An 18,016-nucleotide genomic window follows, 5' to 3' on the forward strand; every position below is an offset into this window, starting at 1 on the left:
TCTTTAGAACAGCAGCAGTCCAATGAATTTCTACATTACAGCCTGTGACTAATTCCCTTATTTCAGGAAGAAGGAGGAAAAATCTACTTGGATGGGTACCAGGTGATTCAGGGCAAACGAGGTGACCCAACTGTTATGCTAGGAAATGAAAACAAATCTCCCTCCCAGTGACCCAGCTGGGTGAGTGATGAGTTTCCTCAGCTAGGCAGGATTTTGTTCAAGTGTGCCTTTTGTGTTGTAGTTTTTAAGCCTCAGATACAGAATCTAAAATACACAATTATATTTTAATATAATCCTTAGTTTTTCCCAGCTAGATATAAAGTGCCGACCAAGTCAAACTTAAAAGCCCATGAAAATAAAGCTATCAAAATAAAGAAAACCAAATAAATGAGGAAAATACCTTCTTGTAACACATTTAACAGTAATTGTGCAAAAAGCTGTGCTTGGATTCAGGGATGCTGGACAGCAAAGGCTGCAATTCCTTTTATCTTGAACTTGCCACAAACAAAGGGCAGCGGTGGGTCTGTCTCAAGAAATGCATTTGCTGTCTCCTCTGAGTTTATTAAGGGTGGTGGACAATTCAGAACCCATCTACAGCGGTTGTCTCCATGATTTCATTCTCAAGGTGGATTCTAGTGCAATCCTGTAAACAGTTTGTTCGTGGCTGGTGGGTCTGATGGAGTTAGTAATAGAAACAAAATGATCAGTCAAGTGAAAAGTGATCTCCAGAGTATATTCATTGAGTTATTTAACTGGAATTTGGTGCAAGTGCTCAGTCTTGGGCATTAAAGGACACCAAAGCCAGAACTGTGTACTTAGCTGCTTAATTCAGCTTGATGTCAATGAATATCTGTGGGCTTCTATGGCTAGGTATGAGGAGAAGAGAATGCAAACAAGAAAAAATGTGTTTCTTACCCATAGCCTGCAAAACCAAACTAGCTTTTTGTTGTCTCAGTCTACGTGGGGATTTGTTATTCACAACTGGAAAATGAATTTACTTGCTAGCTGAGATCCAGAAACAAAATGTTTATTTGTCCCCGTTTCTAAATGTTTTTACAGTATGTTCCTGGGAAGGAGGACTACAGAGTTGAGTTATCTACTTCATACTCCAAAATTAGAATAGAAAGATAAACAAGACACCAAAGCACAGGAAATTCAACATACAAGCAAGCAAAAGAGAACTTTATTTCTGAATTTTGCTTTAACCCCAAATGCTGGCCAGATAAGTTGCATGATCACACTGGGAACAAACAGCATAGTGGCCGGAACCCATGAAGTCCATGAAGAGATACACTTCCTACAAACCTGACAGGAGTCTCCAGAGGCTGATGGCTTATGCCCCTTTTCCAATTGCTTTGTCAATAGCTCCTTCTCTAGTCAGGGATCCCAGCTGTTTGGCTACTGATCCCATTATCCCAACATTGGAGCAGCCAGGTAACAATGTGCTTGTCTGGATGATGGCTGAAACCTTTTCACATATCTTGCAGCTCATTTAGGGGTGGTTACAGCCTCATCTATGAATTTTTCCTCTTCCTTCTCCTCTTCCATCTCCCTGATCAATATCTGCCTCTGTTCTTGTGATGGTCTTTACAGTAGTCAGCCTTGTCTGCTTCTTTCTGCTGCTCCCTCTTAGAAGCTCCTTCATCCCTTACTAAATGAGCTGACTTCCAGTATTTCTCCTTGTGTATAGGGGTGACTGATACCAGCACGGATTGGTTCTTTGATTCAAACTCAGTGCCTGTTTTGTTGTCAGACCCAGAGACCTGCTTTTCCTCCTGAGAGCACTGAGTAGTTTTGAACAAGACTCGGTAGGCATGGGCCAGACCCCAGCACACTGCAGTGATTTGTTCCTCTGGAATTACAGGGTGACAGCATCATTTTTCCAAATATTTTACAATTTTTTCAGGATTCTGCACTTTTTCACAGCTGAAATTCCAACGCGTTTTCTCCTGATCAGAGGTGCCCACTGTCCATACTATCCCACACACCCTGCCACTTGTTAACTGTTCAGCCTTGGTGCAGATCTGTGGGTACTCTCAAATAGCTGTCTAGCCCTAAGCATTCAGGAGGCATAGCAATAGGAACACAGTGGTTTGAACAAGATGGGGTTAGTAAAAATTCTCAAGAGCTATTGTACTTAGCCTGGAGGAGAAGGGGAAGATGGAGGAAGGTATCTCTGCCCTAGACTAGATCTTTGAGGATGAAAGATAGAAGGTGTTGTTATTAGTAGTTTCCAACAGATGGCTCCCAAAGTATGGAGATGATGAAAATGCCAAGTACAAACAGATTAGTCTCACGACCAGCAGTTTTGTCATATCATAAACCAGTGCTGGAAAGTACAACTATAGGATAACCTTAACCCAGCCCCTAGAGGTGATAAACACCACCACAGAGAACATATACAGCAAGTAAGGTGTTGGATATCACAACTCTGTGCACATGTGCAACAGCTCTGAGAGCAAATAAATCAGCGTTGTGAACACTGACTATATACTATTATAATGAATGCTTATAACAAATCTGTTTTAATATGCTCTGCTCAGATCTGTTGTTAACTCTTCAAGCTCCATGTTGGATGCCAAAAAGGACTGTTGTGGTTTAACCTGGCAGCCAGTTAAATAGCACACAGCCACTCGCTCTACCTCCCTCATTACAGAGGGATGGGGAGAGAACTGGGTAAAAACCAGCAAAATAATGGGTTGACATAAAAACAGTTTAATAGCACAGAAGAGGAAGGGTAAATAATGATAATAATAATAATAGAATACAAATACACAAATCAAGTGATGCATAATGCAATTGCTCACCACTAATAGACCAATGCCCAGCCAGTTCCCAAGCAAGTTCCTGTGCCCAGCTTTCCCCTAGTTCAAATCCTGACCATGACACCATCTGGTGCTGGATATCCCATGCATCAGTTGGAGTCAGGTCCTGGCTGTGTCTCCTCCCAGCTTTTATGTCCCCCCAGCCTACTCAATGCAGGCCAGTGAAGCTGAAAAGTCCTTGATTAAGTGTAAGCACTGCTCAGCAACAACTAAAACATCAGTGCGTTATCAATCAGCATTATTTTCATCCTAAATCCAAACCACAGCACTGTACCAGCTGCTAGGCAGCAAATTAACTCTATCCCAAACAAAATCATGACCATATTGTAATTCAGTCATTATCCTCTCCCAACATATGTCACACTGCATAGGTTGACACTTATAAGGGATTTTAGCCTGCTGTTGCTAACATGTTTAGTTGGTGCTGGAATTGTTGGTTGGCTGCATACCACTGAGCAAACAAGCACATAGTACATAGTTGAGTAGTAATGGTCACAATAAGAGTAAATTAAATAACTTAATGCAAAAGTCAGGCAGTTATTCAGAGCAAAAACCTCCCAAGTGGTGGTTGGTGTGTCTCCTCTGAGGGTGGAGAGGTGATAACAACAAGCCTAACTGGAGCCTTCAAAAAGCTCATTTAAAAAGAGCAAAGGCAGTGGCCTCCATGTGCTCCTGGTTCTTGACCTCTTATATTTGCAGGCACCACACTTCACTGTGTGATTGGCATAACACTGATGCACACAAAATGAATAAAGAAAGAAAAACAAACCAGAGGGCCAAATAAACAATTTTAGTTTACATTTTTGGCTTTAATTCTCTGTATTTTCAACTAGGACTTGAAAGGCAAAAATCCCAGATCTTGCTTTTCATGTTTTCATGCACCAATGGTCAATGTTTCTGTGGAATTTGGCTGTTTGCATTTCCAGCATATTTCAGCCTGATTTATGAATGTGCACAACACAGTCTGAAAGGCTGGGTAAGTCCTGAGAAGCCAAATCCCTCGCCAAGCATATAACCATAGGAAAAAGAAGAAACTAAATAAGTAAAAGTAAATAAGTATTAAAAATTGAAAAAAACTCTTTCTTCTGAAATGCAGATAAGAAATGTCTTTTAACATTTAAATAACATGCTGGCGAGACCTGAAATGTCTCCTGGCTGAGATTCGATCTCTTGGATGAGAATTAGGGGTTTGCCTGATTTAGGATGTATGCCAATGTGGGAAGGCTTACAGTTGATTTGACAAGCCTTTAGATCAGATGGTATGATTCAGCCTTAAATATTGCAAACAAAAGACGATTAACAGCTCAGAATCTTTAGAGTTTGGTTTTATTTAGTCTACAGAAGTGAAAACTTAAAGAAAAAAACCCATCAATCTTCAGCTAGGTAAAATGCATCTAAAGAGAAAGGGGAGGAAATTCCTCCCTGTGGCTAGGAGGGACAGTGCAAGAGCTAACAGGATCTACCAGCAGCAGTGAAAACTGAGAACAGAACTTGTGAAAAGCCTTTTCAACAGTGACGCTATTTTCAATCCTGGGTCTTGTCAAGCATAAGAGATTGCATAGGCAGGTTAGGAAAATATCAGTTGGGAAGTTTTGGGGCTGAGGGTGCAGAGGGAAGTTTCAGCTGATGTGCTTTTGAGCAGCAGTGCCCATGGCTGATCAGGAAGAGGCACGGGGGTGGCTGGCACAGAGGATGGAGGCAGTAGCAGAGACCTAGCAGCTCTGTAGGAAACAGGCTGTGATGTTCATGGGCACAAATGTTGACATGTGGAGGGAGAAGGAGACTAGAGCTATAGCAGGGATCTCAGGAGCAGAAGGTGTGTCAAGGAGATAACAGAAATGGCAGGAGAGAAAAGAGCAATTGTAGTTACACTAAAATGGTTGGGGAACTTTTTCTAGACCTCTCAGGACAGGATGATTCCTGTTCTCTATTGTTTCTCAGCTGTGCCAATACATCTATCATCAATGAGGAACCAAGGAGTCTTTCAAAATCTTCCCTGTTAGGTTTGGATGTTTGCTTTATCTTTGCTGCTAGGTCTTATTTGATTTTCTACTTATCCTTTACAGTTTAGCTCCATGAAAATGCCTTGTTATAGCCACACACACAGAGGTGTGCCCAACACTCAAACCAGAGGTACCTCACACCTCTTCACAGCAGTACATAGAGGTGTTTCAAAATGCAACTGATGGGCAGAAAGCCCAATACTGGAGGGAAAGCTTCCTCTCCAATAACACAGAGAAATACACTGGTTATAAAGGACGATTAGTCCTCACTGGCATGTAGGGAAGCTCCTGTCATGTTTCCTGAAGTCCTCACCTTTGGTGATGCAGTGGGAACAGCACTGGATGAGGGACCTGCTTGGATGGGTGAGTATGCTCAGGGACTCAGTCAGCCACCTGCTTTGGAGGGAACACAGTGGTGGAGGAAATGCAGATTGACAGGTCCTTACGAGTCCCCTGAAGAATGTGGATCATTTTGCTTTGTGAGTGACACACATGAGAAAACAATCGAAACCAAAAGAGAAGGCGTTTCTGAGTCGAAAGTCCTCCTAGGCCAGATATCTTCTGTAAATTTGCACGTACAGAAAGAAAAAGGATTATATCATTCCTTTTGAAGCCTACATGAAGCTACTTAGGAATTCCCTATGTAGTATTTCAGAAGCAGGGCCTCAGTCCACCGCTCAGCGCATTTTTAATCCAACAGACCACACTCTTCAAAAGAGTGAAACATCCATCTGTATTTTAATCACAGCCACATTCATTTGAAAGACAAAATACAATTATTGCTTTGTAAACATTCCTTCCTTTGATTTCAAATTAAGCTGTTCATGTAACAGATTACTTCAGCTTGGAAATCTCCGTGTTTTACAAATAAGCACAGACCTCTTACTTTTTCATTGAGAAATTTAACATCAAGAGCAATGCTCAAAATAATTAGAGTATTGTATAGCCACAATTCTAGATGCCATGATAAGAACAATTTTTACATTTCCTTTCCAGACATGACCTATTTCTTTTACTCTATACTAAACCTTGAAATAGTTATTTATATCTCATTCATATTGTCTCTCCAGCTCATAAAATTTCTAGGCATTAGGTACATAGTCTCAGAAGAATGTAAGAAGGGAACTAAAGAGGACAAAAATGGTAAGATGATTGTACCAAACAACTCGTGACATGAATGTTGTAATGATTTCTTAATCGTTTAAGAAGTGTTCGGATTACAAAGTTATTCTAAAACACTATAACAGGATAGGATTTATTGTTGATAAAGATATCACAGCTTCTTACAAACGGTACAAATGTGACTGTGGTCAGTGAAGCATTTTAGCAGCTAATGATATGTGACATTTGCCTTGTAGTCACTGAGTGGATGATGCTGACCTCTGAGCTTACATTGTCCCATGTGAAAGCAGTTTCTTCAGTGCAGGTCTTGCAAGAAACCCAGCAAGAACAAAAACGACAACTGCGAGGACAGCGACAGCAGCAACGACAGGTGCGAGGGGGTTATCAGCAGCAACCGCTTGGGGAGGAGGCAGAGAGGAGTCCAGCCCTGAGAGTGAAGGCAGAGGGGGTAGATCTCAGTTTATTAAAGATCAGGACACAGAGAACTGATGTATTAAAAAGGATGGCTCCCAGAACAGAGCATGAATTAGGCTAACTTCACTGCTTTAAGCTATTTGAACATGCTTTGCATTAACAGGGATGACAACATAACTAAGCAAACTTGACAAGAGGAAGACAGCTAAGGGAATTAAATGGTTCCCAAGGCTGAGCTGGGCATCATATTAGCCATTAGTTCATTGGCTCCAGCAGACTGGAGCTAATTAGTTCAATGGAGTTATAGCACCAAAAAAATTCATGGCATTTTCATAGCATCCAGTTTCATCGAATCATAGAATGGTTAAGGTCCCTTCCAACACTAACCATTCTATGAGTCTATGGAAATGGGGAACACGCTGCCTATCCTTTGGGACAGCCAAAGCAGTTATACTTTTATACATGCAGGTCAGAACAGGGGGCTTACAATGTATTGAAAGAAGAGATTTGTGGACATTTGGCTCAGCCAAAAAAAATCCCTTTTTTACGGTAAAGTTGGCAAAATCAGATTTCAGTGGCAGATGTAAGAAAAGCTATGGCTTTTCTTGAAGTCCCAAGTAGGCTTAGAGTAAAAGAAGAGGAAATTATTTGACTTTACCAATATTCCTACTCTTAGCACCCCCTCCTTGAAGCTGAAGCGGCCCGACAACCACGTTCACTCTTTCCTCAGCAGAACTTGCTTCTCTCTTGGCCCTTCTAACACAGCCCCGGTAGCAGCGGGAGGAATAGTCACGCAGCCTGCACACCACCAGCTCGCACCGCAGGTACACTAATGAATGCCGGCTGATGAATTCAAAGGCGTTAAACTTGAACCGAGCAAAGTGGCTGTAGGGGGAGTAGTATGTGGCATAGGAAGAATCTCTAGGACACCTAGAAAGAAAGGAAAAAGAGAATTAGGCTTCATGTATATACATGTGTGTAGTCCTGCAAAAATGCAATAGGTTAAAACAAAATTATATCACCGCCAGGTGCTAAGAAAACAATGGGACAAAGATTCAATTTTTATAGTGTTGTATAGACTTGTAAATAGAGACTTAAGTCCTATGAAGAAGCCAGAGCACTGGCAGCTCTTTCTTTCCAAGAGAAGAATATTCTATTTAGGCCAGGTTGGACAGGGTCTTGAGCAACCTGGTCTACTGGAAGGTGTCCCTGCCCAAGGCAGGGGGGTTGGAAATGGATGAGGTTTAAGGTCCCTTCCAACACAAACTATTCTATGATTCTAAGTGCTGAAGAGGGAAGAACAGACTTTTACTAATGCCTGTGCTATATGAGTCATAAAAAATTATTCTAATGCTTGACCTGATTTTAGTAACATATTTCATGCCTAAGATGATAGATTCCTGCTGATAGTTTTCACTATCTCATCTACCTCCCACTACTTGGATTTTGCATATAGGACAAGGATGAAATAAGGGAAATGAAGTACTAGTAAAGTCTTAATGTAAAGTCTCATTTCCAGGTTCATACTGTAAGAATAAAAACTCAAGAGCCCCTCTTAACTGTCTGTGGATAGTGAGGTCTATACCAATTCAGATCGGCTCTAGTCTTTTAAATAAATGCAGAAAGAGTATTGTAGCTATGCTTCTAACAGCTTGCGAAAGCTCTTACCCATTCCTGATTATATCATAGGCCAGTCTGTTAAAATCATAAGGATCAGGTGATGCCACACATGTGTCCACAAACAGGATCAGATCTGGATCAGAGCTGTGAAGATAAGCTTGAAGGTACAAATCTTGGTTCAAGTCAATGTAGTACGGAGAGTCGTGCACTTGCCGCAAGAATGATGAGGAGTCATAGAAAGTGATGTTCATGGTGTATCTTCCAAACTGATTTTCATTCATATCAACAGTGTCCTCAGCAACATACATTATTTGCATCCATGTTTTCTGTAGCATTTTGCAACTGATGTGTAAGTTAATATTCTTTTTCCTCCTGATTATGTACCCAGAAGAAGTAACTTTGATGGTGTTGGAATAGTTGATAGTATCGTTGTTCTCCTGTTTAACATGAAATTTAAAATGAGGAATTGCATTTTTGTCATGTTACATGTTCTAAGCTTTGGTAGAGTAACACAAAGTTTGAAAATGCAGATTTATCTTAAACTCTTTAAACCAAGAAGTTGATATTGGACTTTGCTGCTCACACATTCTAAACAAACTTGCTGAAGTAAGCTATTGAACAGAAATTAGCGGAGAAAACTTCTGTTAACTCCAAGGCAGAACCATCTCATTGAACATCTGTACCAAACATCAATCGTGTGGTGCAATTATCCCAAAACTGCGTGGCACTTACAAGACTACATCTGCTTTAAATCAAGGAGAGTTCATATAACTCCTCATGCTTTCCTCCTTAGAAGCTCATTTCTAATAAGCATGGGGATTCCCTAAAACACTAAAATCCTCTGTGTCTCATTGGTTCGCTTTATACTGTAGGCCACAAGTGCCCTTCATGACTCTCTTCAGTGCGGGGTTCTGCAATTCAGGATAACACATACCTCTCGTGTCGTCCCACAGTCGTTGTAGGGAATGTTGAATATAACCTCACGTGATGTGATTGTTGGTCTACAACGATCATCATTCAGAGAGACCATCTCCGCTGAGTAGCCCTGAGATTGGAGGTAGTCTGTGCTAACCACTGCATGCATGTAGTCTGGTAAACACTGAAGGGCTGGTAGAAGAAGATACCATATATTAGTAACCTTATGAATTTGTTAATGTTTAAACGTTGTCATTGAACCAATTGTTGTGTATTTCTTCATTTAGAAGGGAGGCAGTTCACATACCAACCCATCATATTCACACACATCATGTAATTTTCCTAACATCTTTAAATACACACAAATCTTTATTTTGCAAACAAAAGCAATAATTAGGCTTGTATGTTAATAAACACCAACCAACAACTTACTAGAGTTGTGAACTGATGGAATGGACGAGTAGTGAGCCTTAAACCCTCTGAAGGTGCCACTAGAATCGCTGTGAAAGTGAACGGTCATCATGTTTGAAGAGGATGTGTATGTGGGAAAGGAACCAGAGCAAAGTCTTCCAAGAAGAGGGGAGGAATGTAGAGGCCCGTCGTAGATTTCAATGTAGTCATACTGGCATCTGCCACTTTGCATCCTGGCAAACAAATGTCAGCACCTTGTCAAAAGTGTTTCAGAAACTCAGATTTACAATGTTATAAAATCAGCACTTAAGGTTTTCATGGCTGAGGGTTTATTCATTTTGTATGTAGATGTAGCAGAAAATTGTGAGCAGAAAATACTACAGTAATCCAGATTTTCTTCTGGTCATAAAATCATAGTCATAGAGAAGCTTGGGTTGGAAAGGACTTTAAGATCATCTAATTTCAACCCCCTGGCATGGGCAGGGATGCCTCACACTAGACCACATTGCTCAAAGTCCAACGTTGCCTTGGACAGTGCCAGAGATGGAGCCTTTCAAGTGCTGGATGTTACTGAAAGAATCTTTAAAATTTGGAAGGTTTCCTGTTTCAGATAGGTTCCAAACTTCTCACGTATATTTTGACTCTGTTATTTGCTCAGGGAATCAGTGTTTTACTTACTCAATATCTCTAAATGTGAGCACAACACGGAAATTGTTCTCTACTTGTATTTCCCACACGCAGTCAGCATTGTTTGGATAACTTCCAGGGTAGAAGGGAGTCTGCAGCATCCCAGAGGAATTTGAGATTGAGCCACCACAAAAATAAGGTGCTGCAGAAAGAAATGGAAGAGAATTTACTTACAGTAACCTCTACAAAGTTGTACTTGAGGTGTATGCGTTCCATCCATGGCTGCTGAAGAGCAGGTCTCCTGCTAACTGCAGGTGATACTCTGTAAGACTCAATCAAGACAAACGTTTTTCCCCCTTTAGGTTTACTTTCATGTTGGATTTGGAATTTCCTGTCACATCCATGGTGTCAGACCACTCTCTTCAGGCTGGGGTTTGAAACACCTTGGTGCTTTCTGCTCTCATCATTCCTTTCTGCAGTTGAGGTCTAATTCAGGGGGTCACCACAGCAGTCAACATGGAAGTACCTTTCTGAACAAGGAGAATCCCTTCAGTTACCTTCCTGCTTCTCTTTATTCCCCTAATTCCTCAAGTCCTAAAGACTTCAGAGAATGAATAGATTGCAAGTCTTCTAGGAAACCTAATTTTATTATCACAGACTGAAATAAGCATTCCAGGCTGCTGGGCCAAGTTTTAAATATGTCTTATTTCTACTGTAAGTGTAGCTGCAAAAAGTTTTCATCATCTTGCCAGATGAATGACATACAATTCTTATGTTAAATACACAGATAATCCTAAAAGTTTCCTGATAAGAAAGTGAGCACATGCTATGAATATAATTCCTATAAGATGTGACACATAAAGGGAACAACAACCCCCATTCAATATTCCTGCACAGCACACTAATCCATGGCTCAGGATTTTGGAATTTTCAGGCTATTCCAAGCTTGGGAGGATCAGCTGTGCTTAGATACTGCCCATTCTCCTGATCAGACTGGGTGGGCTCTCAGACACCTTCACTTTTGTATTGTCTTCTACTGTGAATCATAGAGTCATAGAATAGTTAGGGTTGGAAAGGACCCTAAGATCACCCAGTTCCAACCCCTCTGCCATGGGCAAGGACACCTCACACTAAACCATGTCACCCAAGACTCTGTCCACTCTGGCCTTGAACACTTCCAGGGATGAGGCATTCATACTTTCCCTGTTGTGGATGGTCAAGGCAAAAATAGGCTGATGACCATGACAGCTGAGGCAAGCAGAATAGCCAAAAGTTACACATTGCAGTAGTTGAACACCACCTTACCAATAATAATGCATGTGAGAGATTTAGACCACACATCCTTAAGCTTTGACCTAGCTGAAGATCCCAGTGAAGAAAGGGCTTGCCTACAGCCAACCATCATAACAGAAAATTAAACATCACTGAAATGCAAGAAGATAACACAGCTTTCATAAGAATTATCATGCAAGTTTAAAGGGATATTTACATAGAAACAAAAATCAATTAAAAGGCAAAACAAAAACCAAAAGGTAGGCAGCCCAGAAACAAAAGAAGGAGAGAAGAGGCAAAGAGCATTACCTGATGGAGGTGTCGGGGTGGCCACAGCAGCTGTGGGTATAGAAGAAGAGGCACAGGTGAGACGTAAAGCTCAGGAGAAAGTTGCTAGAGCACAGATGTGGCCCCAGCTTAGGGCACAGGGTACCACGACAGGGATCGGGGTGAGGAGAGGATGGGGACATCATAGAAGACTGGGCACAGAGGACCATGAGCTCCATGGTAACCCCAGTGCCTTTGCTGCCCACAGACCTGCACAGACAACGCCGGCGTCCTCCACGTGCCGGCAGTTGTGCATGCCCCAGCCGTTGTGCCGGCACATCTGGAGCGAGGGCTCATCCCCGCGGCACTGCACGTCGTCCAGGAAGATGCGGCCGGAGCCGGGCCCGAAGCGCGCGCTTCCCGGGGCGGCCACGGGTTCCCCGCAGCCCAGCTGAGCGCACACCACCCGGGCAGCGCGCAGGTCCCACAGGTCGTCGCACACCGTGCCCCAGCTGCTGCCGTCGAACAGCTCCACGCGGCCCTCGCAGCCGTGCCTCCCGCCCAACAGGCGCAGGATGGGCCCTGAGACACGGCACAAGGCACCGCGTCAGGGTCCTGCCGGCCCCACACACGCAGCACCCACCTCCCCGGCTGATGTGGGCACAGTGACCATAGGATGGGGTGGTGCAGACTGAAGGGAGCAGGGGAGGGCAGTGACTGAGCAAAGACCCCAGTGTGCAGGAGGCAGATTCCCCCTGCATAGGGACATCTGGGGGCCTGTGGGAGCTGCGTGGGGACAGAGTCACTTGAGGCATGGGGGCATGTGTATAAAACCCATTTGTACATGTTCAGTGTGGCCCATCCCCTAGGGGGGACCCCTCATGCACCATGGAGAGGGGAACAGCAGCCTTGCACTGGTCAGGCTTTGGCCAGCAGGTCCCTTGTCCTCTCCTCTTGTGTCCCTGCAAGGCTGGGGATAAGGGGATAAGCTCTGTGAGCACTTATTACCTGTTGTGTTTGTCAGCTGGCTAGGAGAGGCTGTAGGTGCTGCTGCAAGGAAGAAGAGGGTGTGAATGAAAAGGCATTAGGCTTGTGACAGTGAATGGAAAAGGACATGCAATGCTGGAGCACTAATGGGGGAAGAGGAAATGGGGCACTATTCTGCCATGCCCCCATCCAGACAACATCCTGACATGACCCCAGTACTGCCCCATTCTCCCCATGCCATGATCCTGTCATCCTGCTCTTCCCACCACACCAGCCACCTACACCTGTGAGCATGGAGATCCTGCTGTGCTCTCAGTGTGCAAACCCAGGGTGCCAGCACTACCTGTGCTTCCAGCACCAGGCAGGAAAAGACCCCGACCTCACTGCTGTGCCCTGGCTCTACTGAGGTACACAGACATGGCTGCTCCCAAGGGAAGGCACCGAAACCCACCCACTGTGATCAGCGGTAACCTCAGTGCCTTTGCTGCCCACAAACCTGCACAGACGACGCCGGCGTCCTCCGCGTGCCGGCAGTTGTGCATGCCCCAGCCGTTGTGCCGGCACATCTGGAGCGAGGGCTCGTCCCCGCGGCACTGCACGTCGTCCAGGAAGATGCGGCCGGAGCCGGGCCCGAAGCGCGCGCTGCCCGGGGCAGCCACGGGTTCCCCGCAGCCCAGCTGAGCGCACACCACCCGGGCAGCGCGCAGGTCCCACAGGTCGTCGCACACCGTGCCCCAGCTGCTGCCGTCGAACAGCTCCACGCGGCCCTCGCAGCCGTGCCTCCCGCCCAACAGGCGCAGGATGGGCCCTGTGACACGGCACAAGGCACCGCGTCAGGGTCCTGCCGGCCCCGCACACGCTGCACCCACCTCCCCGGCTGATGTGGGCACAGTGACCATAGGATGGGGTGGTGCAGACCGAAGGGAGCAGCGGAGGGCGGTGACTGAGCAAAGACCCCGGTGTGCAGGAGGCAGATTCCCCCTTCATAGGGACATCTGGGGGCCTGTGGGAGCTGTGTGGGGACAGAGTCGCTTGAGGTACGGGGGCATGTGTATAAAACCCATTTGTACATGTTCAGTGTGGCCCATCCCCTAGGGGGGACCCCTCATGCACCGTGGAGAGGGGAGCAACAGCCCTGCACTGGTCAGGCTTTGGCCAGCAGGTCCCTTCTCCTCTCCTCTTGTGTCCCTGCAAGGCTGGGGATAAGGGGATAAGCTCTGTGAGCGCTTATTACCTGTTGTGTTTGTCAGCTGGCTAGGAGAGGCTGTAGGTGCTGCTGTAAGGAAGAAGAGGGTGTGAATGAAAAGGCATCAGGCTTGTGACAATGAATGGAAAAGGACATGCAATCATAGAATCATAGAATAGTTAGGGTTGGAAAGGACCTTAAGATCATCAAGCTCCAACCCCCCTGCCATGGGCAGGGACACCTCACACTAAACCATATCACCCAAGGCCTCGTCCAACCTGGCCTTGAACTCTGCCAGGGATGGAGCATTCACAACCTCCCTGGGCAACCCATTCCAGTGCCTCACCACCCTAACAGGAAAGAATTTCCTCCTTATATCCAATCTAAACTTCCCCTGTTTCAGTTTTAACCCATTACCCCTTGTCCTATCACTACAGTCCCTAATGAAGAGTCCCTCCTCAGCATCCCTATAGGCCCCCTTCAGATACTGGAAGGCTGCTATGAGGTCTCCACGCAGCCTTCTCTTCTCCAGGCTGAACAGCCCCAACTTTCTCAGCCTATCTTCATACGGGAGGTGCTCCAGTCCCCTGATCATTCTCGTGGCCCTCCTCTGGACTTGTTCCAACAGTTCCATGTCCTTTTTATGTTGAGGACACCAGAACTGCACACAATGCTCCAAGTGAGGTCTCACGAGAGCAGAATAAAGGGGCAGGATCACCTCCTTCTACCTGCTGGTCACACTCCTTTTGATGCAGCCCAGGATACGGTTGCTTTCTGGGCTGCAAGCACACACTGAAGCCGGCTCATGTTCATTTTCTCATCGACCAGCACCCCCAAGTCCTTCTCTGCAGGGCTGCTCTGAATCTCTTCTCTGCCCAGCCTGTAGCTGTGCCTGGGATTGCTCCGACCCAGGTGTAGGACCTTGAACTTGGCATGGTTGAACAGGGGAAGAGGAAATGAGGCACTATTCTTCCATGCCCCCAACCAGACACCATCCTGACATGACCCCAGTGCTGCCCCATCCTCCCCGTGCCATGATCCTCCCATCCTGCTCTTCCCACCACACCAGCCACCTACACCTGTGAGCATGGAGATCCTGCTGTGCTCTCAGTGTGCAAACCCAGGGTGCCAGCACTACCTGTGCTTCCAGCACCAGGCAGGAAAAGGCCCCGACCTCACTGCTGTGCCCTGGCTCTACTGAGGTACACAGACATGGCTGCTCCCAAGGGAAGGCACCGAAACCCACCCACTGTGATCAGCGGTAACCCCAGTGCCTTTGCTGCCCACAAACCTGCACAGACGACGCCGGCGTCCTCCGCGTGCCGGCAGTTGTGCATGCCCCAGCCGTTGTGCCGGCACATCTGGAGCGAGGGCTCGTCCCCGCGGCACTGCACGTCGTCCAGGAAGATGCGGCCGGAGCCGGGCCCGAAGCGCGCGCTGCCCGGGGCAGCCACGGGTTCCCCGCAGCCCAGCTGAGCGCACACCACCCGGGCAGCGCGCAGGTCCCACAGGTCGTCGCACACCGTGCCCCAGCTGCTGCCGTCGAACAGCTCCACGCGGCCCTCGCAGCCGTGCCTCCCGCCCAACAGGCGCAGGATGGGCCCTGTGACACGGCACAAGGCACCGCGTCAGGGTCCTGCCGGCCCCGCACACGCTGCACCCACCTCCCCGGCTGATGTGGGCACAGTGACCATAGGATGGGGTGGTGCAGACCGAAGGGAGCAGGGGAGGGCGGTGACTGAGCAAAGACCCCGGTGTGCAGGAGGCAGATTCTCCCTGCATAGGGACATCTGGGGGCCTGTGGGAGCTGTGTGGGGACAGAGTCGCTTGAGGTACGGGGGCATGTGTATAAAACCCATTTGTACATGTTCAGTGTGGCCCATCCCCTAGGGGGGACCCCTCATGCACCATGGAGAGGGGAGCAGCAGCCTTGCACTGGTCAGGCTTTGGCCAGCAGGTCCCTTCTCCTCTCCTCTTGTGTCCCTGCAAGGCTGGGGATAAGGGGATAAGCTCTGTGAGCACTTATTACCTGTTGTGTTTGTCAGCTGGCTAGGAGAGGCTGTAGGTGCTGCTGTAAGGAAGAAGAGGGTGTGAATGAATGAGCCCAGCATCCTGCTGTCCCCACATGGGCTCCTGCATCAGGGAGCCTGAATGCATGGTGCAAGGCCATGGATGTGTGTGGTGGGTATGAGTTACCTGTTGAATGTAGTCTCTCTGTGCTGGCAACTGGGGCTGTGGGTGCAAAGATCAATTTGGTGTCAATGAAGAAGGCTCTAAGCCCTGTCAGTGCATGTCATGCACCCTGAAGTAGCCTGACATCAAGGAGCTCCTGTCCTATGGTACTTCATACCATGTCTTTCATTCAATTGAAATGACCATCATGACTTCTCTGTTTCACACAACTACTTGCTCCCTGGACAGGAGCCATATGGCAACTGAGGTTTAACTTGTATTACAAAACGTTTGAGTCAGCATCTTTTCCACTCACATTCCAAATCCCAGAGTATGTCTAGGCAATAGCTATGGTACTACCTGTGCTGGAGCTGAAGGGGCTAAGTCAGAATGATCCCCTGCCACAATCCCCCCATTGCAGTGACAGAAAATCCCTTCCTGAATAGTTTCCTTCACCAGCAATGGTTACAGAGGACTTGTCCTCTTGCCTTACCATGCCCCCCCCCCCCAAGTTTACCACCTCTTCTCCATGCTCTGCTTCCATCCTCATTGTGGACTTGGGTGGCAAGAATGAAGTTTGCTCAGAGATGGGAGACTCCCTCCAGTGCAGTCAGATCAGAGAAATCAGAGGCACTAAGGAGATCAGTGAGGGGCAGGGTTACCTGTTGTGCTGTCCTGTGCTGTGGTATCCATTGGGACTGTGGTGGCAGCCTCTGCTGTGGAGGACATTTCCTCTATGGAGGTTGCTTGCATTCCTATGGTTGTGTCCAGTGGGGAGGTCAGTAGTGCTGTGGTGGCCATTGTTGCTGAGGAGGATGTCGTTGCCAGGGAGCTCATTGGTTCTGCAGTGGTTATCCCCTCTAGGGACGTTGTCTCCACTGTGGCAGACAGTAGTATTCCTATCTCTGTCTCCAGTTTGGAGGACGTGTCTGCAGTGGTTATCTCCTCTGCAGCAGAGAATGATGCTGGGGTGGTTGGGGAGGTCTTCTCTGCTGGGGAGGACATCAGTTGTGTGACGTTTGTCTCTTCTAGGGACGTTGTCTCCGCTGTGGTGAGCATGTCTGCTATGGACGTCATTGGTTCTGTGGTGGTTGTTTCTGCTGGGGAGGACACTGGTTCTGTGATGGCTATCTCCTCTAAGGACATTGTCTCAGCTGCAGAGGTCGATGGTACTATGGTGACCACATCTGATAGAGAGGGCAGATCTGTTAGAAAGGTCGTTGGTTCTGTGGTGTCTGTGTCCTCCGTTATGGAGACTGCCAAGGCTCTCTTCAACCTGGCCTTGAACACCACCAGGGATGGAGCATTCACAGCTTCCCTGGGCAGCCCATTCCAGTGCCTCACCACCCTTACAGTAAAGAACTTCCTCCTTATATCAAAACTAAACTTCATCTGTTTAAGTTTTAACCCGTTACCCCTTGTCCTATCACTACAGTCCCTAATGAAGATTCCATCCCCAGCATCCCTCTAGGCCCCCTTCAGATACTGGAAGGCTGCTCTGAGGTCTCCACACAGCCTTTTCTTCTCCAGAAGATATAACTTTGCCTCTAATTTTAACATGTTTCCTTGCTCTCTTTGTCACTGCTGGGTGGTTTTATGCTGTGATAGAATTAAGGTTCTGTGTGTAGCAATGCAAATCTGATCCATGGATTTTTAATTGCTGTGCATGCAGTGAGCAAGCACAGTTTGTAAACTACTGTAGTGAGAAAAATGTGTTCCACAATGGCTCTTCCGGGTGAGCAGAGTGAAAAGACAGGGCTGTTGGAAGATCAGGCTCTGCTTCCTGAGAGTTTTCCTAGGGAGTGTGCCTTTCTACAGACAGAAAGCTCTTCAAAATAAAGTAGAAAGAAAGATTAGACACGTATCTGGTATATCTGGTATAGCTTTCCACCATATGTCTCGAACAATTGAAATGTTATCTCAGGAGGAGAATGCCTCCATACCCCCATGCCCATACATGTATATTGAGTGCAATTTATAGCAAAAGTATTTAGAAAAAAAAACGTGACAGCACCTGAACAGACAACACCAGCATCTTCATAGTGGGCACAGTTGTGTATCCTCCATCCGAGATGTTTACAGAGAAACAAGGAGGCCTCGTCTCCGTTGCACTGCACATTGTCCAGGAGGATATCACCTGAGCCTTGCCCAAAGTAAGCACTGCCTGGAGCCGCAATGACCCCGCCGCATCCCAG

General features: G+C 46.6%; 1 protein-coding gene across 1 annotated transcript; it reads right to left on the reverse strand.

The window, feature by feature from the left end:
- Window positions 1–5,542: 5,542 nt before the first annotated feature.
- LOC133218114 (deleted in malignant brain tumors 1 protein-like) lies at window positions 5,543–16,967 on the reverse strand. Its single transcript, XM_061364248.1, has 12 exons — window positions 16,484–16,967; window positions 14,896–15,279; window positions 12,960–13,298; window positions 12,485–12,526; window positions 11,747–12,058; window positions 11,519–11,548; window positions 9,989–10,139; window positions 9,332–9,543; window positions 8,919–9,091; window positions 8,033–8,421; window positions 7,023–7,294; window positions 5,543–6,377 (listed from the first exon to the last, which is right to left on the reverse strand). Exons 1-12 carry the CDS (start codon window positions 16,965–16,967, stop codon window positions 6,217–6,219), a joined length of 2,949 nt encoding a protein of 982 aa, XP_061220232.1. The 3' UTR covers window positions 5,543–6,216.
- Window positions 16,968–18,016: the final 1,049 nt, after the last annotated feature.

The sequence above is a fragment of the Neopsephotus bourkii genome, unplaced genomic scaffold, assembly GCF_033783945.1.
Source record: "Neopsephotus bourkii isolate Nb327-2 ecotype Australia unplaced genomic scaffold, CSIRO-AGI_Nbou_v1 NB_1189, whole genome shotgun sequence".
NCBI lineage: Eukaryota > Metazoa > Chordata > Aves > Psittaciformes > Psittacidae > Neopsephotus > Neopsephotus bourkii.

Excerpts from the sequence above, each read along its gene's own strand:
- LOC133218114 (XM_061364248.1), bottom strand. The coding sequence starts at position 16,967 with ATGTCCTTAGAGGAGATAGCCATCACAGAACCAGTGTCCTCCCCAGCA. Across the intron at positions 13,299-14,895 it reads GTTACCGCTGATCACAGTGG|GACGCGGTGCCTTGTGCCGT; the intron begins GTGGGTTTCGGT and ends CGGCAGGACCCT. Across the intron at positions 9,544-9,988 it reads CTCACATTTAGAGATATTGA|GATGCAAAGTGGCAGATGCC; the intron begins GTAAGTAAAACA and ends TTTGTTTGCCAG.